Consider the following 24,216-nt stretch of genomic DNA (forward strand, 5'->3'; position numbering starts at 1 on the left):
CATCGCCCGGTTATGAACCACCGGCCTCCTACTCAGCGTGTTAGGCGATAACGGACTAATCGCATATTTCTTTAAGTTTAAAATTCATTTGAAACCTTTTCTTTCTCGCTTTGAAAACCGTTTGGAGCATGTCATTAAAAGCCATTTTAGTAAAGAATCACCCATTTTGCATAAATTTAAAATACATAGGAGAGAGAGGGGGAGAAGAAAGCATTGATTTATTCATGGTGTGATTTTATGCCTTAGTCTATACACTAATTCTAAGCTAATCTCATTCCCCAAAAACGAGTTTATTTACATGGTTCGTACCTTAATCGCCGTTGGAACGATTTAGGTACGTTTCAAAAACCCCGTTAATTTACATGACATTGACTCGAATCGCCGTTGGAACGACTCGAGCGCTTTAAAACGTGAGATAAGAAGTTTTAACAAAAACGTGGTTAAGCATACAAGTCCATTTATTTTTGTACAAAATCATTTAGACAAGAAAACGATTCAAAACTCTATTATTTACAAATAGAAAACGATTACAATGTTTGCTCAATCCGTCGTTGGAACGGATTAGGGTTTCAACACGTGATGTTTTGGAAACGGTTTAAAAATGACAAAAAAAGTAATTTACACTTTAGGAATATCTAGAAAAGCTTTTAATTTAAACAAACAACTTGAAATCTTTTTTTTTTTTTTTTGTCTTTTATTTTCCCATTTTCATTCAATTAACCTTTATTTGAACATAATTACAACAATTAATGAATTAAACCCAAATTCACCCAACCAAAACACTTTCAAAACGTATATATATATATATAAGAAATTTAAAAGGAAAAGAAGAAATATGTGAGAAATATATACATATGCATATATTTTTAGTAGAAATGGTGATTATACCCATAGATTAAAAAGGAGGTAAAGAGAAGATATATATATATATATATATTATGATTATCAATAGGTAAAAATAATAGTGAAAATAATGCTAGATATAATATACTTTTATTTTAACTAAGCAAACATGTAAAAAATGAATAAGATTCATAAATAAGAAAATAGTATTTAACCCCCAAAATGGTTTATGATAAGTATGTATAGAAAATAACCCCTAATAACCCCAAAATAATAAATATGTATAGTTTAAATGAATTAAATGGAAAATCTATAAATATACATATAATCTTATCAAATCAAATTGATGAAAAATAATATCTAAACATGTTAAATAAATATATACCAAAAAAATTGAAAATAATTTGAATACATATATTACATAATTATACATATATATATATAAAGGACCAAAAGTCTAAAAGTTAAGAAAGGAGGACCAAAACAGCATTTTTTACATTCCAGCAGCTTTACCGACGGAAAATCCGTGTAAACTGCTTTTAGTGACAGAAAATGGAAAATTACAGAACTACTCCAACAGTTTCCAGATTTATTAAAAAGCTTTAGATTAGATCTATTCTATCATTTTGGGTCCCCGAACTACCAAAATTGGATCATAGTCTATAACGGAGACTCCTAAAACGATGTTTTATTTTTAAAACGTTAATAAAAAAATATTTTCAAAAACTTATAATTACAACGTTTCTTAATCCCGAACTACCTTTGAATCGGATCACGGTTCGTATTGGGATGTTAAAACGAGGTTTTTTATTTCAAAACAAAACCAAACGTTTATTTAATACAAGACAAAAAATTAAATAAATACGGAAGATTAAATAAAACGTGATAAATAAATAATTAACTAAATGAATAAAATTATAACATAAAAATAAATAAATAAAGAAAATAAATTAAATAAAATAAAACGATTCTAGTCCTCGGATAATACCTCAAGATCGGTATTGACAGTTGAAGTCGGTTAATTCCACGAATCGTGATTTTTCCGGTGTTTTTTGTGTTTTCGGTAAAATATTTAACTTTGGAAAATTTGGATTTTTTTAGGAAAAAAATGTTTTTCCCCAAAAAAATCACTTTCTCTCTCTAAAAATTTCCTTAGAGTGAGAAAGCTCTCCCAAAAATTCTCTCCCCAAATGCATGGGGATCCGTGCCTTTTATAGGCACGGATCCCAAAAAAATTTGGGCGTACCCCACGGGCGTCGGGCTACGCCCAAAATTGTTGGGCGAATGCCCAACATATGTTGGGCGCACGCCCAACGAGCGTTGGGCGCCCGCCCAACGAGCGTTGGGCGCCCGCCCAACGTTGTCGGGCCTTGTCCGACGACGGTCAGGCGAGGCCTGACACAACCGGCCGGTCGCCGAATGGCCGTCGAGCGACGCCGACCGTGCGTCAGGCCGCGCTCGACGGATGACGTCCCCTCCCCGACGGGCGGCGTCTGGCGCCCGGCACGTCGGACGGCCGTCCAATGTGCCGCGCATCGTGGCTTACGGAGCGACGATCGCCGTTGGGAGCGTCATTCGTCGCTCGTAGACCGATGCTCGGCCCCCGGGGCCTTAACGCTCATCGTCGTGATACCGAATGTGCCCGACCCTACTCAGGAGACGCCGAACTAGTTAGCGGGGCTTTCAAGTGCCGGCTCTCCAAGCTTTCCCGTTTATTTTGAAATTTTCTGATTTAATAGAATCAACCGATTTGGCCATTTATCGCGGGTTTTCGTCACAGGTCCTCCGACTCGGTGTCTACAGCCATGCCCACGTCAATCCCTCCATTTTTGTTATGGAGAACAGAAGCCAAAATCTGTTAAGCCGTGCCCACGTCAATCCCACGCCACTTTTGTCATAGAGAAACAGAAGCCAAAGTCGTCTAAGCCGTGCCCACGCCTTAGGAAAACTTCTGAAATTGTTATTAAATCCTTGAGAAGAAAGCCAATCAATCTTAAACATTCTCATGTGAATCCGAATGCTCCAATTGACCTCCGTATTCACATCCCATGCAACTTGAAAGAGATACGAGGGTTAATGGACCAATAATTTCAGAAACTCCGTTTTTATCCGCGACGTCCATCACTTGGACCACATATGATTGAAGCTCCTCTTCAAACTGCTTGGCTCTTGCTCGGGTAATGGGTCCATCGGGAAGCTTTAATTGAATTTTGTGAGATCCCAAGTTTGAACTTTGATTTCCATTCTCATCAGACACTTTGCACGTTATGTATTCGAACGGAAATCCGGAGTGCAATACAAACTTTTTCTGTCTTGAAGACTCAATATTACCCCTGATACGAATAAAAATGTAGTGTCAATCAAAATATATATTACTAAATGAAAATATAATAATAACAGTAACAAAATGGAATAAATGTGTACCTGATATTGATTACTTGCAATTCAATTTCGTTGTGAACCTTGGTCCAAACTGTATTGAGGCCTCCAGTAGAGGAATTCGGCCATTTATTTAAAGACGAGTGTTCACTCTCCACTCTACAAGTAGTTGTGTTGCCAAAATGTAGAAAATCGTTAGTCCATGTAATAACGAACTTCTCTTTGTGGACTAACCATGTATTCTCAATATAAGTTATCACATGACCTAGCATTCTCATTGTATTCTTCATCTTGGCCACATGCAACTCATATTCATCTACTGTTAGAGAATTTATTATTTTCTTTCCATCCTTGAATTGTGAAGCAAATTTCATGTCTTCACCCATGAGTTTGTAGACCATGTTTTCTATATCCTTGTTAATACGCCAAGTTCATAACAAGTGTGCATAATCTGGAAAAACCTCTCTAACAGGCCTCATCAACCCAACTCTCTATCAGTCAAAATAACTATCGGGTTCACATCAAACCCGATCAAATTTCTCAAACACTCCATAACCCAATGATAGCTCGACTCGGTCTCATCCTGCATAATCGCATAAGCTATCTTGAAATTGTTGTTGCATGGAGTCATCCCAACAATTTCAAAGAATGGCATTCTGTACTTGGTGGTTTTGTAGGTTGAATCCATGCCAATATACCAGTGGTATGTCCGTAATAAATCCACAGAAGCTGGATGTGCCATAAATACATGTGTTAACACACCAGTTTCTGAATCAGCAAGTGAAGAATGATAATACTTATTCTTGATGGCAAGATGGAAAAACTGACTAATAACATCTCTACCCTCAAACTCATCCTTCCTCAATCGGTCTCTGTAATTGTATACATGCTTTATTGTTGGGTTATCTTCTGGACGTTCTTTACGAAGTGTCGTCATAATAGCACACGGCTTTGCTTGATATGAACTAATGTCACGCATAATTTGCTTCGCTGCGGGACTGAGTCCGCTTATCTGTCGGTGTCTCTCTGCATAAACCCTTAATTCCTGGTTATGCATACCCTTCTCCCCGACATAAACAACGATCTCCCAACCCGAAAAATCTTGCACCTGTCTGACTTTTAGCCGGAATTGATAGCCGCACGATTTAGTTTTTGTTTTCCTACTTAAATCATCTTCTAAAGGATTAGTCAATCCTCTATACCATTTGCCACGTGAAAATCTCAGAAGCTTTTGTTTACCTCCGTGTTTATGCGAAGATATAACAATCTCGAAACAATTTTTTATTCCAATGCCTTTCGCCCACTGAATTGCTTCCATACTTGTTTGAAATAATGTGCTCGTTATAAAACATGGACTATAATCGATCCCGTCTCTAATCCAAACTCTAGCTACCTCCTGAAAATGGATGCAATTTATTAATATATATATATATATATATATATATATATATATATATATATATATAGTCTAAAATGGGAAAATTCGGCTAAAATTAGGGTATAAACGGGTCACGGACCCATCCCCTTTAGGGAGCGGCGGGTCTAGGAGCCCACCCTCACTTAGAGGAATACGGGTTTTGGACGGGTCCGTGACCCGCCATAGCAAAAAACCAGATTTTTTTAAACGAAAAAATAAAATAACAAGCTAGATCGTTACCTTGTCTTCGGAGTCCTCGTGTTCCGGAGTTCTCGGACCCATAATTTTTAATTTTGTGCTTTGTTCGGGAGAGAGAGTGAGTTCAAATTTTTTTTTTGGAAATAATAGGAAGGACGTAATGGGTACATAGGGGGCGATAATAGTCAAAGGGACGGTAAATAGCAACACCCAAAAATAATGAATATCCATTAACAAATACAAATAATATTAGTATTTAATTAGACGTAAAATTTGTAGTGAATAAAATACTGATAATTAAAAAGAATATAGAAAAACTATCAAAATAAAATATAGAAAAAAGAAAAATAAAATTTGTTAGTCAAATCGCTTGATCAGCAAGCATGCAGCGCCGCTACCACAGAATATGCTTAGTCATATTTAATGGGCTCTTACTTTTTTCTTCTTCTTCCTTTTCTTTTTCTCTCCTTCTTCATCAACCACCTTCATCTTTTTATTCGCCCCCTTTGTTCCAAATATACACCCAAACATAGAGCAGAGCAGAGGACGACAAAATCAGGTTTTATTTCTTTGATCTCTTAAACAATATAAATTTTAATTTACAGTTGATTAGAGGTTTAGGTTTTAACAACTGAAATCTAATTTTTCAAACTCTCAAAATCATCAATAAGGATACAGAATAGGCTCTTTTGATTTGTTACATTCTTTAATCTTTCTAATCAAATGTTCATGCATCAAACAGTTATATTAGCTCAGTCACTAGTAATCTCACATTCATTCATCTCGCACTATTTTCCAGGAAAATTAGTACTAGTAGTAGAACTACGACATTGATCGAGTTCGAACTTATCATTTTAAATAAAGGCCTAAAATCATGAACGATCTCGAAAGCATTGTGCCGATTTTGAATCTGGATGATCTCAAGATAATATCGGCGCTCGGCCGTGGAGCCAAAGGCCTTGTGTTTCTGGTTAAAGAAAAGCAACACGGCGAGATGTGGGGTTTGAAGGTGATTTTGAGGGATTTGATTGAGAAGAGGAACAAAGATGTATCTGATCATGTTCATGCGAATGAATACAAGAGAGTTTCCTTTGAACAGAAAGTTTTGAGCCGCTTTAGTCACCCGCTTTTGCCTAGTTTACGTGGTGTTTTAGCCACTCGTAAAATTGTTGGTTACGCTATTGATTTTTGCCCCGGAGGTAATCTTCATCAATTGAGAAAGCAGCAGAGTGAGAGAATGCTCTCTGTTGATATCATCAGGTAACTTTACTCTTTTCTTCTGTTTCAATATTGAATTTTCAGTTCTTGATTCTTCTTTTGAGGCCTTACTTCTGAATTCAATTTTTTCAATTTCCTTCAGGTTTTACGCCGCGGAATTAGTTCTCGCATTAGAGTATCTTCACAGCCTAGGAATAGTTTACAGGGATCTAAAGCCGGAAAACATCCTCATTCAAGAAAATGGCCATATAATGCTTGTCGATTTCGACCTCTCCACCGAGATCTCTTCAAGTTGCGGCCAAAATGTAACTCCGTCCAACTCAATCAGTACTAAATCACATCCTTACCGTAGAAAAAGTTATTGCTTCAACTGCTTTTGCAACTCAGGCAGAACAACGGCAGACTCATACTCACCCAAACACAACACTAGTTTAGTAGCACCGGAATCAGACCCGACAGAGAAGTCCAATTCGTTCGTAGGAACAGAAGAGTATATACCGCCGGAAATGATCCAAGCTCACGGCCATGACTTCGCCGTGGATTTGTGGTCTTTTGGAGTGGTTTTATATGAGATGTTGTATGGAGTGACGCCATTTAAAGGATCAAATAGGAAGGAGACATTTTTTCGAATTTTATCAACAGCGCCGGATCTCGTGGGTGAAGCGACGCCGTTGAGAGACCTAATAAGAAAATTACTAGTGAAAGATCCAACGGAAAGGATCAAACTTGGAGAAATCAAGGGCCACGAATTTTTCATGGGGATTGATTGGAATATGATACTGGAAATGTCGAGGCCGCCTTATATTCCGCCGACAAGTCATGAGTTTGTGGTGAAGGAGGGCAAAGAGGAAATTTTGAAAACTGATTTAGAGTCGTTTGTTGAACGAATATTCAGAGGAGAAGATGAAGTTGAAAATAAAAAAAATGATCAAAAGAATAGTGATAAAAATCAACTCACGGAAAAACAGATGTGGGTTAAAGGACTAGATAATTCTCCTGAAACTAACGATTTTATTGTTTTTTAATTAACTTTTTAATCTTATTTTCCTTTCGGTCACACACAAATAATTCTAAAATAACCTTCTCTTTTTGGTATGGATGTAGATAATCTAATTACAAATTACAAAGTTACAAACTTTATATTATTAATTGAATTCCTTACCATTGAGTAGTGTTCTTTTCTGGAGATTGAATTTTGAAATGTTATTTATTTGTATATATTTATCGTTTCTTATTATGAACGATAATTCTATCCATCATTAAAAACAATAATAATTCTTTTTCTCCGTTAGGGGTTGTTTGATTCAGCTTTTCGTAAGGCTGTTTAGCGTTTCACTCCAAACTGCCGGAAATATAGCATTTGGTTAGGGTTCATATAACTGCAATGTTTATCATTTTTTATGAAAACTGCAGCGCTTTCGAGCTTTTTATGAACAACTATTTGTAGTTATTTGTTATTGATCGAATTATCCTTCTTATTTAAAAAAAAATATGTTTCTTCTTGAACATTATTTCTATTTCTATAACATAATCATCGAAAGAAAAAAAAATCTTATTGTTTTCAATAATTTTTATTATTTTTTTATTAATTTGTGTAATACATTTTTTATTTTATAATTTATTTGCTGTTAGTTGTTTGCTCTAAAGTAAAATTACATCATTTATTTATAACGTTAAGAGTAAAACTTCTATTTCACTACTAACATTAAAAATATTTTTATAATTTATCACTTGTTTTTATAAATTTAGAGCATTTATTATCAATTTTAGAGATTTTGGATCAATTTAATTTTGCTATAATCATAGAGCAATAACAGTAGGAGAAACACTCACATCACATATATGTTTTAGTTCAATCATTCCTTCAAAGTAAGTAGTTCTTTTTTAGGAAAAAAAATTAAATCTTCCTTAATTAGATGAATAAAAAAAGAAGTACAACAATAAAAATGATAAGGAATAAAACCTCACACAAATACATACAAGAAAATAAAACAATCCGATTCAACAAATAAAAAATATAACATATTCTTTTTAATTATATTATATGATATATATGTTGAAACTTTTATTTTTTTGTCATGATGTTAGAAGATTATAAATTGATGGAAAAAACATTTTAAGATCTCTGACTTGTATTTTGTTGATACACTTTTAATTGTTAAATTTAACATACTAAACTCTTTGATTAATTATAATTACACATTTTAAATCTTAATTAAAAAATCAGTTTTAAACGTAAAACTTAATGGATAAAGTGTGATATGCTCCATCTATATTCAAAATTTGTATCTTTTATAATATTTCAAAAAGAAATATTTTCATAAATAATGTGGCTTTAAACCAATCCTAAAAACTTAACTAAAACAATAAAAAAGAAATTATACATAGATCGAAGATTCAATGTCAAATTGAAATAACTTAGATTAACTAAAACTATAAATTTTAAAAAATGGGAGTTTGAATTCTTTTTTCCTAAAATGACTAAAATATATCGATTCTTTTATATATTGTAAATTTTATTTTTAATGGGTTTTGGATAAACACTCCTAGCAATCTCGATATGCATTTTTCAGCAATAACAACACTTTTTTCTTTCAATTGGGGAATTATAGATTCCTCATATCAGATATTAAACATTGAATTGGTTTTATAATATGGTATCGAAGTTTTTTAAATCAAATGGTTAAGAGTTTAAATCCTAACAAAATGTTTTAAATCAAGTGGTCACATATTAATATGAATTAGGCCCATCAAACCGAAAGCGGACATTTTTAAGGTGAAATATTAATTGATAAAGATGTATATTATCTAACTATGAAGATGCATGAAAATTAAATAGAGAATAGAGATGTAATGTGTGGAGAGTGGAGAGCTACAAAAAAGTAGAGGTGAATAATTAATTAAGCTTATTGCAACAAAAATTGTCACATTCTTAGCTTACAACTCTTCTTTAAATATCACGTGTTGGGCCATCCTATACTACCGTCTGCCATTAATAAAAAGAAACTAACTTCCATAATTATCACTCAAAGTAACAAAAATATGAGCTTTATAATTATCATGCATTTTATTCCATTTTTTAAATTTATTAAATTTTACATAAGGTTATTTAAACCAATTTATTAATAAAAACTCAAGTGGTATAAAAGACATTTGATTAACTGTCAACGAAGCGTAATTTTCAAATATGTCGGACTTTTGCAACGGACATAGAAGACACAAGGTACGTTTTAAGCTATTCACAACCTTGTTGATATGACGCTTAGTTCGTATTTAGTAAATTGTCTTTTATATCACATTAATATTCGAATGAGTTTTTATACATAAATTTGTCGGAATGACTTTATTAAAATCACTTGTCAAGTTCAATGATTTTTATTGAAGAAAATTAAAGTTCAATGCCTTTTGTGAAATAGAGTTCGAACTTTACTTATTATCGATGCAAGTTACACGTACATCAAATGCTAGTATAACAACTACTCTTTGCATATATTCCATTCGGGTTAAAAGGTGATAAATAGGTTCCTGATGTCCCTCGTTGTTTCCTTTCGCCAAGATAATACCATTGGTTATTGGTATGTACAACACAATGTTATAGATTCCACTCCATACTGTAACCTTTTAGTGTCAATGTCCCTTTGTAAGGAATCGATATTTTTATAACTCCACTAGAAATGAATAGTCAATTTGTTGAGGTCCCGGTCAGTCAGACTCAACTCATGTACTTGCCTTTAACAACTTTCCCTAGGTTATACATGACCCCTGTAATCACGCGAATATAAGTTGCCATTTGTTTATCTTTTGGTTTATCTTGTGCCTGAAATCTCAATACGTCTTTCAAATTTGACTAGAAAACAGCCGAACAGTGACGGAAATTTCCGTCACAAATCCTTCATTTCCGTCCCAAAATAACATTTGTTAAAATCGAAAGAGAAAATGAGAGTCCTATCATGAAATGCCTTATACTAGAAGAAACCCAGTTGTGTCTTAAAAATATAGCCAATATCAGACCAAAAAAAAATTATCCCTAAAAAAAGAGATTTTTACCTCTTTTTGTCACGTAAAGCAAAAAGGAAAGCAATATTTAGGATCAATATAACATATGCTTAGAATAGAGAGCAAAAGGGAAAGCAATATTTAGGAAAAACTTAAGCCGTTTTTTTGCAAGTATTTTCATAATTGAGATTTTAGTTTGATATAAACTATGTCAAGAGAATAGAGAGTCATATACTTTAACATATTATCCTTTACCTGCAGTTTCCATTTCACCCAGATTTGTCCTCTTTTTCGAGTTCGAAAAGGGAGGTGGAAACCAAGGTTGGTATAACCCGTGCTAAATGAAATGAATGTCTCTTTTTAGATAAGCCATATTATACCAAAGTCGAGAAGAAAACTCTAGTAGAGATTTCAACTCTATCCTAATGGTACTTTCGAAGTAAGGTTAGTACGACCTATCCTAGAAGCCATAACCTTGTTAGGGACACTCGTTACCATGTCCGAATCTTGGAATTAGCTATAAGGAGGCTTGGAACTTCGAATGTTAAAGTCAATGAATACATAAGACGTGATTAGTATGGTTTCTCCCGAACAAGACCCTAATTTCCAAAGTACATCTATGTCATACCTCGTGAAAACCCAAAATTCAAAAGGTTGATACGGAATATTTTGAGGGTGAATTGAGGTTGACACAGTTTGATACTTGATTTACATCACTTTGAGAGTTACACAAGTCATCGCTTTCATGCATCCCACTCCCCCCTCTTATTGGTGCAATATGATACAAGACAATGAAATGACCTAAACCAATACGCATGTAGGAGGAATAAGGTTGGAAGGATAATATTTTGTGTTGTGATATGGCTACTTGTGATCACCGTTAACAGTTAGTTTATTTTGTTTTCTCTTTTTTAGCACACGTCATTAAAGCGTGCATTGTAAAATGTCATCATGGATTGTAAAATGTCATCGCCTGCATAATCTATGTACTAACCTTTTATGTGTGTACAACCACAATATCTTCCTTGTGGGTAAAGGTGGACTCGTCTAGTCTAGTGATCCAACTATAGTTTCGAGTTTGGTATGGTTAGATTCAGCCTTTTCAAGACAACCATGTCACATTTTAAAGTTTGTATCCATAACCAAATTAGTAGTAGAATTTTATGGGTTGCCATTTTCAGAATCAGGCGAAAGCACAGAAGAGATGTCTCGGACATGGAATACTAATAAGAGGATAGGAGAAGTTGAAAGGACTATTTTTGCAATGAACCGTTGGCTAGAAAGCATCGATGAAATCCTAAGTCGTGTGAATAATAATGAAAACATAGCAAATCCACAACATGGGCCTAAAAAATTCAATAAAAAATATGAAGATATGGAAGATTAGGTTGAGTACATAACAAAGAAAGAGGAAGTTTCTAAGGTTGAGGTTGCTACAACCCAAGCTCTCAAATTTGAAATCCTAGAGGAAGTTCAAGACATGGAAGGCCTTGGGACCTCTAATAGTGAGATCTTCAATCTCAACGAATATCTATCTAAAGGATCCCTCCCTAACAAGTTTCAGCTCCTTGAAATAAAGAAGTTTGATGGCTTAAGAGACCATTAGGCCCATATTGGCCTATATATGTGTTATCACCATTTTAGATTGGGTTTTAAAGTATAGATTTTCTTTATTTTTTAGCTTTAATCTATGTTTTTCCTTAATTAGAGTTTTGAGTGATTTCAGGTAGTTTCGGGCCTTAAATGGAGAAAATGGTGAAAATTAGTCGGTAGTTCGTCAAGCTACTGAACGAGCTACTATTTTCAAGTCAGCGGAACAAAATAGAAAGTCAAGATACAAAACTAAAACTCAAATGGTAGCTCGTTGAGCTGGACACAACAACTCAATGAGCTACAGTAGAAATCAGTAGTTAACTTCAATCGAAACTTTACTTGAAAAGGCTCGGTCTTATCCAACTTCTACAACGCTAATCCAACCAAAGGGAGGCTATAAGACTTATTGGAGATCAGAGGACGACCTAATCACTACAAATAGTAGCTTTTATAATGTAATTGGATCATTAGTTATGTTAGTTCTTAATTTAGCTTAGTCATAACTTAGTTTTACTTTCTGTTTCCACATAATTTAGTTTATATTTCGTTTTCCCTTAGTTTAGTTTAATGTTTTTGTTCCATTGTTAGTTTAGTTAGGTAAACTTTGACATTAGTTTGTTAATTTCCCTTGTGTTTTCAAGTTAAGTTTATATAATTCAAAGTTTCTCTTCATCTTCACTCTCTTTCATCCTACCTTTAAATTAATAATATGAACTTGTTAAGCATGAGTTCATCTTCAGCCCATCCCATCATGCCATTATATCTTAGCTCAGAGCTAAAACACTATATGTTAGGATGGAGGTGAACCATGCTTAACGAGTATGGATCGATAATAGGCGTTTATTTGTGTTGTAGTACCTAAATAAAGAATTAACTAAAATATTGCTTACCTCTATCTAAGAAACCTAACCAAGTAATTAGGTAGAGAGGTTGAATTGTGAAACCTAACTAAGTAAATAAGTCAACTTAGCATTTTAGTTAATCATATACCTTATATGGATAGTGTGGCTTCGTGGTCTAGTTTATGGCTTAGTCTTGGTTTCCATAATGTCTAATACCTTCAAACACACTTAGGTATTTTACCTAACGAAGCATTGACCTAATGTTGTTTAAAGTAGATTTAGTAGTTTCTTACCAGGGTTACTATTTTCTTATGGAAAATCATTGTGTCGAGTTAACCTTTAAATTCACACAACATATACTTATTGATTAATAGGAATTAGCACAGGGATCCTAAATCCTAGTATTTCATTCATATGTTTAACAGATTAGTTGTTCAATTGTTTTGCTAGTTTAATTACTTTATTAGTATAAAAATAACCCAATTCATTTAACTGATACCTTAGATATTATAGGATTCGAGTACGAATAGGGAATTAGATACTAGTCATTGTAGGATCGATATTGTTCTTTGGAACACTTTATTACTTGATATGATAGGGTGCACTTTCTCTTAAGTGGTTATACGCTTTTAGCCTATCAAGTTTTTGGTGACGTTGCCAAGGCACTAGTTTATTTAATACCTATTCCAAAGAATTCTCATTAATCTAAGTTTTATTTTCTATTTTTATTATTTTTAGGTTTGTTTTGACAGGGGGTGGAGTTAAATGGATTCTCATTGGGAACACATCGACATCCTTATAAAAATATCCTTTATCGACCATCAGAGGAGAAAGTCATCAACCCATTCTACCTTGATTAGGATGGCGCTTTAGAGATCTTATAGGAATAGTACTAAGGAGATTGTCTGGATTCACCACAAATAAACAAGAATGAAAATACTATTAAGGAACTTATGCTTGAGTATACTTCTTCAAAAGAACATCAACATGATAGTGGCTACACTACAACCTAAAGTTCTTGTATCAAAAGAGGTATACTAGTTAATTTGATTGCAGATGAAACAGTTGGGGAGATTAATCTACATGAACAGATTGAAGCATCTATCTTGGAAAAATCTCAGCCTGACGAGTTCCTAAATATATCTTCAATACCAATCTCTGTGGAGAAAAAGGACAATCATGTCCAAATCAAGGAATTAGAAACTCTATCTCAAAGTGAGGAAGCAGTAAAGTTGAAGCTTCATGAATCCATAATTAAAGCATTCGAGATGGCCTCGTTTCATCCATTTTATATGGTTTATGATTTGCCATAAGAGTCAAAGAGGGAAAAATCACAAATTCTTCATAAACTTCTTAAATTTCTATCCTGAATGTTAATTGTTTGGAGTTATTTGAAGAATCCATTGTGCATTCACGGAATTTTCATCAAAGAGTTTGGATTCGTCATAAGACTTTATTCATTTACATAAAAATGAACTCGTTAGTCAAGCTAAATGACTATAATCTTAGCGCTTATTGGGAGGCAACCCAATTCTGTTAAATTTATTTTTTTAGATTTAATTGTTCTTCTTTACTTTCTATTCTTTTTTATTTCTATTTTTTGTTTGTTTTTGTGTTTTTGGAGCTTAATAGATGTGTTGGAAGCTTAATTGGTGAAAGAGATGGAAAACTCATGAAAGGAAATGATTAAAGATGTGAAAAATACAGTTTCAAGGGCCTGCTCGTCGAGCTGCATCATTGCTCGTCCAGGGCAGACTTTGCATCTCAGTGACCAGCTGTAGTATTTTGGCCATAACTCCTTTGTTTTAACTCTGATTGATGTGATTAAAAATGTGTTGGAAAGATAAGACATTGCTTTAAAATTTCCATTCCGGTCTACAAACCTAATTCAGACAGTAGGATGGTTAAAAGTTTAAATCAATACAGAAGTTTTGTTCTTTCACATCATTGAGTGAGTTTTCTTCTTTCCTTGTCCTTTTTTTTAAACAAATCAGCAGCTTTATATATCAACAATATCCGAGTTTAACATCGAACTCAAAAAATCAGGAACAACAAATGAAATAAAGGGATTAGCAACGGGATAAGAGTGACGAGCCAAACAATAGGCCACCTTATTCACAATTTCCTTGTCCTTTTAATTTATATTTTAATGCATTTTTGAAAATAAATTCATGATTTAAGTGTGGGGAAGGGAAAATAAAATCAACCTTAATGTTTTGCATCTATCTTTTAAGCTTTATCATTTTTATTTTATTTTTTTATCGTATTTTGTTTAGTTTTCAGTCATGGTAACCAACTTTCCATGCTTCTCAACTGTTGTTTTGACCTAAAAGCCCGTTGATGTGTCGAAGTCACTTTAGATTGATTCTCCAACATATTTTAAGCTTTGAACAGGGATGAATTTATCTTAGCATTCACATATTCCAACAAGTGTTTTCTAGATAAAAGTTTAAAAAGTTAAAAATTGTGAACAAGAGTAATAGGCTTTGAGAAGTATAATTGTATGTATTGTCGATATTGATTATATTGATTGTTGAAAATCGGTCATTGAACAAAAAGCCATATTCTGAGAGATTTTGAACCTTTCACAAGAGAATTTAAAACATAACTTTTTGAGAGTCGTACTTTTATATGATATTAACGTCTTGTTCCCCACCTAAATCAAAACCAAACGCGTCTAATTAGGATATAAAATGATAAAGGCATCTAGGTTTAGCCCTTTTGTGATATATAAACTTTTTCCTTGATTGGCCAAAACCCTTTTTACATTGTGTTAGTAAGCCCCTTTGAAACCACTCGTTAATCCCTTTCTTTCATTTAAACCACATTACAAGCTTCAAACTTCGTAAATACCTTTTGATACTCATGGAAATCATGTGTCTTATGTGCATAAATTTTCTTTAGTGTATATTTAAATCTCAAAAGAAAAGGCTTCAAATTTGTCAAAAGGCAGCAAATCTGTTGTTTTAGCAGCAACTCGACGAGCAACCCACTCAAGCTCGCCGAGCACCAAACATCATTCACAAAATTCACTCTTCTTTATTAAATAACTCGCCGAGCAATTAATTTAAGCTCTACGAGGTAAGAGCTAAAAAGAAACAGAAAAAAAGATCTGAAAATTTTAAAAGAAGGCATATAAATAGAAAAGTTCAAAGAAAATTCTGAAAAAGAAGAAAATTCATTCCACATACCCATTCGCAAATCACACTATTTTGTTCTAAATTATGCACATGATTATAGTTAATTCCATTTTACCCCATTATTCCCTCATTCATACCTTACCTAAACCCGCCTTACAACCCTTGTAAAAGACCTTTTTTACTATGTTTTTAATTAGATTAACAAGTAGTGGAGATTAAGGAACTAAAAAGACATCATCACATATTGCAATGCTTTTATTGAAATTGTGTGTAAACACTTCATCCATAAGTGAAAAAGGGACAAAGCTATGCAAAAATAAAAAAATACAAACCTTGAGAGATCAACTTGTGAGGTTCTACACCGGTTCACGTTTTCAATATTGGGATTTATTGTATAGTGTACTACTTTTGAGAAAATCTTAGCGATGTGTTCAAGTTTATCAATGTTCTAAGTTTTTACTTTTTAGTTTGGTTTGCATAAGTTGAGGATGGTGGACTGTCAAGTGAAACAAACTCTGCCATCAACTTACACTTTCCTGGTTGTTTGATATTTGATTTTTTCTTGATCCTAAGACTTGCTTGAGGACAATTTTAGATAGGGATGGAGTTAAATGGATTTTCATGTGCCGAGTGGTATCTCGACGAGCTGGACACAGCAACTTGGCGAGCTATGGCAGAAATCAATAGTTAACTTCAATCAATACTCTACTTGAAAAGGCTCGACCTTATCCAACTTCTACAACTCTAATCAGATCAAAGGGAGTCTAGAAGACCTACTGGAGATCATAGGATGACCTAATCACTATAAATAGTAGCTTTTACAATGTAATTGGATCATTAGTTATATTAGTTCTTCGATTAGCTTAGTCATAACTTAGTTTTACTTTCTGTTTTCATATAATTTAGCTTCTATTTCATTTTTCCTTAGTTTAGTTTAATGTTTTCGTTCCATTATTAGTTCAGTTAAGCAAGCGTTGGAATTAGTTTGTTAATTCCCCTTTTGTTTTCAAAGTTAAGTTTATCTAATTCAAAGTTTCTCTCCATCTATACTCTCTTTCATATTAACTTTGAATTGATAATCTGAACTTGTTAAGCATGAGTTCATCTTCATTCTATCCCATCATGCATTTGTGTCTTAACTCAGACATGTGCTAAAACATTATATGCTAAGATGGAGGTGAACTTTGCTTAACGAGTATGGATCGATAATATGCGTTTATATTGTGTTGTAGGACTTAACTAGAGAATTAAATAAGAAATATGCACCAAGGAGTTTCTTAATTCCTCAAGTTCACTAGGTAGAAAAGCAAGAAAGGAATATGTTATCAGGTGGGACAGTCATCTGAGGAAACCATTGAAGAGGGTAAGATCGGCTCGCTAAGTTTTTTTTAACTATGAGGGAGATGGTCATGTCTATTCTGGAACCCCTGAACCATGAGTTGCAGCTGATGGAAACATCCTCTCTGGATTTGAAGCTTTTAATGACGTCACTCAATGGGGAAAAGCTGAAAAAGAACAGGTTAACTTTGTGGAAGAAGTGCTAGCCGTGGAGAAGGAGATGAAGAGGAGCTTCTCAAGATTGAGGATGTTATTAGAAGAGACGAGTTTGAATCTTTGAAAACGATATAGGAGGCTGATGATTTCTTTGTTGTTTATTTGTTTGAGAATGATGATGTTATTGAATTCAATATCCAATAAAATGAACTCAGATTTTTCTTATTCGTATGATATTGATTTGAATAATTTTATGCATTCTCACCTACATCGCATGTCAGGATATGATATTCATTCAATAGAAACACTTCGATTTCATCTTGGCGAAGACAAAAGTCCCAAAAACATAATTATTGCTCAAAATTCAATATTAATAAAATGAATTCAAATTTTGCTTATTTGTGTGGTATTTATTTGAATAATTTTATATATTGCCATGCATCGTAGTATTTGATAACTTAAATAACGAAAAGAGAAAGTTAATGGACAACATTTTAAACAATCATGAGAAAGTAGTTTCTTGATGCTGCAGTGACTAGGGATGGCAACGGGTAGTGTACCAGTGGGTACCCGGCACTACCCGATCTTAATGGGACTACGACTACCCGTACCCTGTATAAAAGGGTATGGGAAGGGTATGAGATCGAAATAATTACCCGTTAGGGTAATAGGACGGGTATGGGAATACCCCCCAGGGTACCCAGTACTCGTTATCCGGTATAACTCTTTTATATATTAAAAAAAATTATTGTTTTTTAGATGTAATATTTGAGATTTTAAACCCCAACCTTTTGTTTTTCAACCATTGAGTGATACCACTAAGCTACTTATTCTTATTGATTAAGGTTCAATTTGTTCAATTTTTAGATAAATGATTTATTAAATTTGTAATATTTCTTATTTTATTTATTGATTCTTAACGGGTAAGGGTACCCGTGGGTATCCGCGAATTAAATGGGAAGTGTATGAGATGCAAAAATATACCCGTTAAGGTAATGGGACGGATACGAGTAATTAAAAAATAAACGGATAAGAGTTTGGGATTGATACTACCCGCGGATACCCTATCCATTCTCATCCCTAACAGCGACGTGTTTCAAATAGACGAAAATTAGATAGCACAGAATCGAAAATATTCCACATCAAGCCGATAAAACAAAAACCAAGGCAAATGAGACCAAAGGTGTTTATTCATCTCAAGTGAATTAAAAAAAAAAAATCAAACTCCTCACGAGGTAAAATAAAAACGTGGACAAATAGAAATGAGTAAGTAAAAGCAGGAGATTGAGCCGTAAAAATTAGACTGTGTCCCCCATCTAATAAATGAATATTTTGAAATCTTTGTCACTTTGAATTGATCAACCATTTAAATGCAATATAATATACACTGGAAAATATTTGGCCAACTTCGGATTTGAAATCAATGGTCTTGACTAGGACTTTGGCCACCCTCTAATTTCTTAAAAACTAAAAATTTAATTCTCAATTCTTATGTTTTGACGAAATAAAAGTAAAGAAAAAAAATATACCTGTTGCTTGCTCTATTTGTAAATTTATTATTTAAAATTTTGCGAATAAGGTTTTGAGAAATTTCCCATAAAATCAAAGTTAAAATCATTTAACCTCATTGCAAATTGATTTACAGTTTCTTACTTGAAAATGGACCATTCTCTATACTTGAAAAACATAAATATATGTAATGTGATAAAAAAAAAAAAAAAAGAATTTGAAAGCAGTAATAGACAATTCTAAATTCTTGAAAAACATATATTTAATGCGATTAAAAAAAAAAAATGAAAGCAGTAACAGTGAGCAAGGTGAGAGGGACAAGGTTGGGAAACTAAAAATCAGTTTGCATCGAAATTAATCATTAAAAGGGAAATAAACAATTTTATATTACTTTTTTAAAACAAAAATACCTCTATTCAAATTCTGCTGAGACATCAACAGTGAAAAACGGTATCACTAATATAGAAGAAAAAAAACTGTTGTTTGCTAATGAAACTTAACTCAATGTCATTTGCGAACTTTTAAAAAGGCTTATAACAAAAACAAAAAGTTCGATGACAAATTACTGTTTTTTTAGGGAAATATTAAAATCTGCCACGTCTAATTGGTTTTTGCATAATCTAGAAAAACTCGAACACTGTTTTCTTAAAATGAAAGCTTGTTTCGCCTAGTGTTTATTATCTATTTCAGCATCATGCATTTCTTTGATAGTCGTAAAATCAGTGATGGACGAACAACATCAAGGTGTTAAACACATACTGTGAAATAGTAAGAACTCAAATAAACAATAAATTCAGAACAAAATAATCCTCAAACGTCTAAACTGCCTAATGCAAAAAGTAATGTTGCAACATTGCATAGCAAAAATCCAAATCAACATAACTAAAGCAAACAAGCTTTTACTCATCCTCCTGGCTTCTCAACCTAGCCAATTTGTTGGTAACAACAACGTCCAACTGAGCTGCACGCTCCACAATATCCTTTCTCTTTCGGGTGGACACATCATGGGCAATCTCGGCACAGTAAGTCCTGTGATTATATTAAGTCAATAAGCCTGTATCAAATTAAATGTGCTCAAAAGAAATTTGAAACAGTCATACCTATTGTGCATCATCAGAAGTTCAAGTTCCTGGACATTGTGCACAACAAACTTCTTAAATCCATTAGGAAGATAGTGTCGGGTTTTCTTGTCTGTTCCGTAACCAATGTTGGGCATCAAAGTGACTCCCTTGAACTTTCTCCTGACCCTTGAATCAATACCCTTAGGCCTTCTCCAGCTTTCCTGGCATCAGAAAATATAACTTGTGTTTTAGAAAGAAGCAAAGACGCATAAAACAATATAAAAAACTGAATTACCCACACCACATCGATAAGCAGCCCAATGTTTTAAGAACCAGAACAATCAAAGGAAGAATTTGACAAATTGATGCGTAGCAAAGCTTTTTATGTAAAATCTATCTTTACACGGGAGAAAAAACTCAGTGCCACATAATGAATCTAGGCAGGTTTTACTACCCTACACTTGCAAATATTTAAAACATTTCAAAATGATTCAGCTTTCATAACCAACTACTAATATGAAAGAATACAAAACTAAAATTTAATAATGACTGTTCTGATTAACCAATGACATGACCATAACATGATTTTACAAATTAATATGTGCATGAGTATCATTCATTTAAAAAAGGCACCTTCAAGTTGCAAAGAGCAGAGAATGAATACATTTATGCTTAAATTGCAAATAAAACAAGTACACCACACTGCAGTAGCTTAAGTAAACAGTAAGCAAAAACTAGGTCTTGAAATCACAATACAAACCATGACACGAGTAAACACTGGATGAACCCTGGGGAAACATCAAGATCATTACTAGAAGCAACATAATAGAGCAAATGAAAGTGTGGGTTAGAACAAGGCACTCGTGGCAAGATCTTCCATAAAATTTCCATAAAAAGAACACAATATAAATGCAGTTAACTGCTTTGTGCACAGAGAAAGGAAACAAACTAAATGTGGATCATAACCAGGCCCCCAAATCAAATCAGGAATCAGAGGGAGCAGACATGTAGATCCGTAAAATTCAATTTCCGTGCACCCAACCATGCTGTCTTCATAGTATCATTATCCAGAGCATCGGCTTATTGTGCACGGATACTACTAAAATGAACAAATTAACACCACTGAAAACTAAACAAAAAAAATCTTAACAGACAAGTGTTGCAGGCCCTCATGGAAAAATCCCACGACATCGATGCCAGTCAATTATTATGAGAGCAAAATAAGGATACAAACTAAAAATGTGGAACATAACCAGGCCCCCAAATCAAATCTGGAATCAGAGGGGGCAGACATGTAGATCCGTAAAATTCAATTTCCGTGCACCCAACCATGCTGCCTTCATAGTATAATTATCCAGAGCATCGGCTTATTGTGCACGGATACTCAGATTAAAATGAACAGATTAACACCACTAAAAAGTAAACAAAAAAAAAATCTGAACAGACAAGAGTTGCAAGCCCTCATGAAAATTCCCACGACATCGATGCCAGTCGATTATTATGAGAGAGCAAAATAAGGATACAAACTAAATGTGGAACATAACCAGGCCCCCAAATCAAATCAGGAATCAGAGGGAGCAGACATGTAGATCCATAAAATTCAATTTCCGTGCACCCAACCATGCTGCCTTCATAATTATCCAGAGCATCGGCTTATTGTGCACGGATACTCAGATTAAAATTAACAGATTAACACCACTAAAAACTACACACAAAAAAAATCTTAACGGACAAGAGTTGCCTACCCATTCACCAAGCGATCTTTCACACAAAAAAAGAAAAGAAAAAAAAGTCTGCAGGCCCTCATGAAAGTCCCAGGACATAGATGCCAATTAATTATTATGAGGAAAGAAAAATAAGGATACAATCAAACTAAATGTGGATCATAACCAGGCCCCCAAATCAAATCAGGAATCAGAGGGAGCAGACATGTAGATCCATAAAATTCAATCTCCGTGCACCCAACCATGCTGCCTTCATTGTATTATTATCCAGAGCATCGGCTTATTGTGCACGGATAGTTAGATTTAAAATAAAGGATCATCAAACTTAAGCCATATGCTTGATTATCTAAGCATATCAAATGCCTCCAAAATGAAGTATCGCTTATCATGTATCATCAGAACAAAGAAGTATTAACATTTCAGAACACAATTGGCCATGAACATCAAAGAGATAGATTCGCATTAATACATCTCAAAAGTACAGCTAAAAATTGAAGTTATGGCCACATTACACACGATTACGCACCTCATGACGTGTATCAATTCAAGCAGAAAACTACAACTAAATAGATCAAGACATGAATACCTTGACACATATCTTTCTGTCACTCTGGGGCCTCTTGAACTTCTTGGTTCTCTTCTTCACAATCTTCTTAGTGAGCAAAGGAACAGCCATTTTACCTGTAATTTGCAAGCAAAAACCAAAGATAAAAAAAAAAATCAGAAATTCCCATTTACAATCTTTTTCTCTATAACTGAAACAATTTCATCAAACAACATGAAATAGATCAAGACCGATTTTGGCGTGCCAATTACACTTTTAATCAACAAAAATCAAGCCAATCCTATCTCAAAACACTAAGAAGACTTGCTAAGCTTAAAGCATTTCCGATACGATATTCCAAGCAATTATTATACAAATATGCACAGAAACAAAGTACTGTGATAATATCCTTTACCTTGTTGAGCTGCTGCGCTGCCTCCGAAGCGATTCTAAGATTGAAAACCCTAAAGAAGAAGAATGATAGGGTTTTTAACTTCTATGCTACATATATATATGCGGATGCCTGAGGGTTACGATTCGGAATTTGAGAACAACTGGATCTGATCCACATTTATTGGCCCATAACCGTGACGCCTTTATAAAAAATTTTATGGGCTTTCGACAATACACGTTCAATTGTTTGGTACTACAAAGGGAAAGAGCCGTAGGAAAACTGGATACACTCTAAAAAAAAGAGTAGGAGCGCGGGGGTGGGGGCGGCCCGGTACATTACGGGTCCCTGCTTAAGCGAGGGTCCGGAGAGAGGTCCCACCATAAGGGTGTACTGGAGGAAAGCCTTTCCTTACCAATATTTTGGTAAGAGGCCGCTCCTAATACTTGAACATGTGACCTCTCAGTCACACGACAACAACGTTTACAATGAAATTATACTGTGAAAATTAATTTTAAATATCACTATTTTTTTATATATCATATTATACTCTAATTTAAAAATTCTAAAATTCTACACTCTAATTCATAATTTTAATCCTAAAAAATATATCATAAACCTCTAATTTATAAACTCATGTTTAAGATATATTTAAAATAATAATTTACTTAATTTAACATAATTTAAATTGGTATTTGACATAATTATAGATAATTTTTTAAAACGTGTATTTCTATGTAAATTTCTCCTTAATTTATAATTTACAATGAGGTAAGATCCAAATTTGCTCTTATCGTTTTTGAGAAGTACATTTAATGTATAAATTTTATCACTAACGTTTCCAAATAATATCAATTTTACCACTACCTCTGGAATTTGAAAGATTTGATTGACCGTTATTTGACAGTTACATCAAACTTTTAATTAATCGACAAATTGAATCAGTTTCGAGGTTTTTTTTTTTTGAGGAAGGATATTGTTTGTATTTGCGTTCATAACATAGTAAATATTTTAGGATGTTTTTTTTTTTTTTGTGTCTAACTTATATGTGACATCTTTGTACATATACTAAAAGCTGGAATTAAAATGTTGATGTATCAGCTTGAGGTAATTTCTGGATTTTTTTTGGTAGGGAAAAAAAACACAAAACCAACACCCTACAATGATATTCATGTATTTTACCCTAAAACCAATGAAGGCCCTACTTAATTTAAAATTAATTTAAAATTGTAATGAGATGTTATTAGCACTTAAAGTTGTATATTTTTTTTAAATACATAGCGTTTAACGGTTTTGATATATGCAGTCCTTAGAGTTGCATATATATAAGCATTAAATGTGTAAAATATTTTCACCAATTTTCAATGTCTAATTATTTTTAGCCTTATTTAATATACATTGAAATACCATAATTTTTTTTATCAATTTCATCAATTGATTTTTCTATTGATTGATTTTCTTCTCTTGAAGTTTTCTTTTTGAGGAGGAAGAAGGAAGATTGTCTTCCTTTTTCCTCCTTACATCGTTTTGTTTTTTGTTTTTTATTTTTCTTCTTTTCTTTATTCAATAAGATTATTTTAGTTGGATTGCATATATATTACCGAATCTCTTAATCTGCTTCAATTGCATTTGTTGTTTATTATCTTTTCATTTGTAACATTTTATGTTTTAGCACGAGCAAAAATGATAGATCTTATACGTAGATCACTATATCTACGTGATTGCAAAAGAAAGGACCGAGATCCGAAGTTTCAGAGAAGTTTAAATGCTGAAGATCGGATTACAAGTGCTTATCTGCAAATTTGGAGTTTAAAAAAGTATATGTTTCTGTTTGTTTTTCTTGTACCTTTAATGGTTTCTTTTGCTC

The 24,216-nt window shown here is 33.5% G+C and overlaps 2 protein-coding genes and 4 non-coding genes across 6 annotated transcripts; 1 reads left to right on the forward strand and 5 right to left on the reverse strand.

The window, feature by feature from the left end:
* Nucleotides 1–5,263: 5,263 nt before the first annotated feature.
* Nucleotides 5,264–7,143, forward strand: LOC136228754 (serine/threonine-protein kinase OXI1-like). Its single transcript, XM_066017225.1, has 3 exons — nt 5,264–5,396; nt 5,637–6,097; nt 6,198–7,143. The coding sequence occupies exons 2-3, from the start codon at nt 5,712–5,714 to the stop codon at nt 7,078–7,080; spliced, it is 1,269 nt and encodes a 422-aa protein (XP_065873297.1). The 5' UTR covers nt 5,264–5,396; nt 5,637–5,711; the 3' UTR covers nt 7,081–7,143.
* Nucleotides 7,144–19,374: 12,231 nt separating this feature from the next.
* On the reverse strand, nt 19,375–22,525 carry LOC136230215 (large ribosomal subunit protein eL32z). Its single transcript, XM_066019214.1, has 4 exons — nt 22,374–22,525; nt 22,001–22,095; nt 19,730–19,911; nt 19,375–19,658 (listed from the first exon to the last, which is right to left on the reverse strand). Exons 2-4 carry the CDS (start codon nt 22,088–22,090, stop codon nt 19,529–19,531), a joined length of 402 nt encoding a protein of 133 aa, XP_065875286.1. The 5' UTR covers nt 22,091–22,095; nt 22,374–22,525; the 3' UTR covers nt 19,375–19,528.
* LOC136231701 (small nucleolar RNA snoR100) lies at nt 20,641–20,748 on the reverse strand. The gene has a single exon (XR_010690070.1). It is a non-coding gene; the product is annotated as a small nucleolar RNA snoR100 (small nucleolar RNA).
* On the reverse strand, nt 20,928–21,035 carry LOC136231700 (small nucleolar RNA snoR100). The gene has a single exon (XR_010690069.1). It is a non-coding gene; the product is annotated as a small nucleolar RNA snoR100 (small nucleolar RNA).
* On the reverse strand, nt 21,219–21,326 carry LOC136231699 (small nucleolar RNA snoR100). Its single transcript, XR_010690068.1, has one exon. It is a non-coding gene; the product is annotated as a small nucleolar RNA snoR100 (small nucleolar RNA).
* On the reverse strand, nt 21,565–21,672 carry LOC136231698 (small nucleolar RNA snoR100). Its single transcript, XR_010690067.1, has one exon. It is a non-coding gene; the product is annotated as a small nucleolar RNA snoR100 (small nucleolar RNA).
* Nucleotides 22,526–24,216: the final 1,691 nt, after the last annotated feature.

The sequence above is a fragment of the Euphorbia lathyris genome, chromosome 5 (assembly GCF_963576675.1).
Source record: "Euphorbia lathyris chromosome 5, ddEupLath1.1, whole genome shotgun sequence".
NCBI lineage: Eukaryota > Viridiplantae > Streptophyta > Magnoliopsida > Malpighiales > Euphorbiaceae > Euphorbia > Euphorbia lathyris.

Bases quoted from the DNA above. Each gene is read 5' to 3' on its own strand.
- LOC136228754 (XM_066017225.1), top strand. From the start codon at position 5,712: ATGAACGATCTCGAAAGCATTGTGCCGATTTTGAATCTGGATGATCTC. The intron at 6,098-6,197 runs GTAACTTTACTC...AATTTCCTTCAG, and splicing joins CTCTCTGTTGATATCATCAG to GTTTTACGCCGCGGAATTAG.
- LOC136230215 (XM_066019214.1), bottom strand. From the start codon at position 22,090: ATGGCTGTTCCTTTGCTCACTAAGAAGATTGTGAAGAAGAGAACCAAG. The intron at 19,912-22,000 runs GTATTCATGTCT...TTCTGATGCCAG, and splicing joins ACAGAAAGATATGTGTCAAG to GAAAGCTGGAGAAGGCCTAA. The intron at 19,659-19,729 runs GTATGACTGTTT...ATATAATCACAG, and splicing joins CTTCTGATGATGCACAATAG to GACTTACTGTGCCGAGATTG.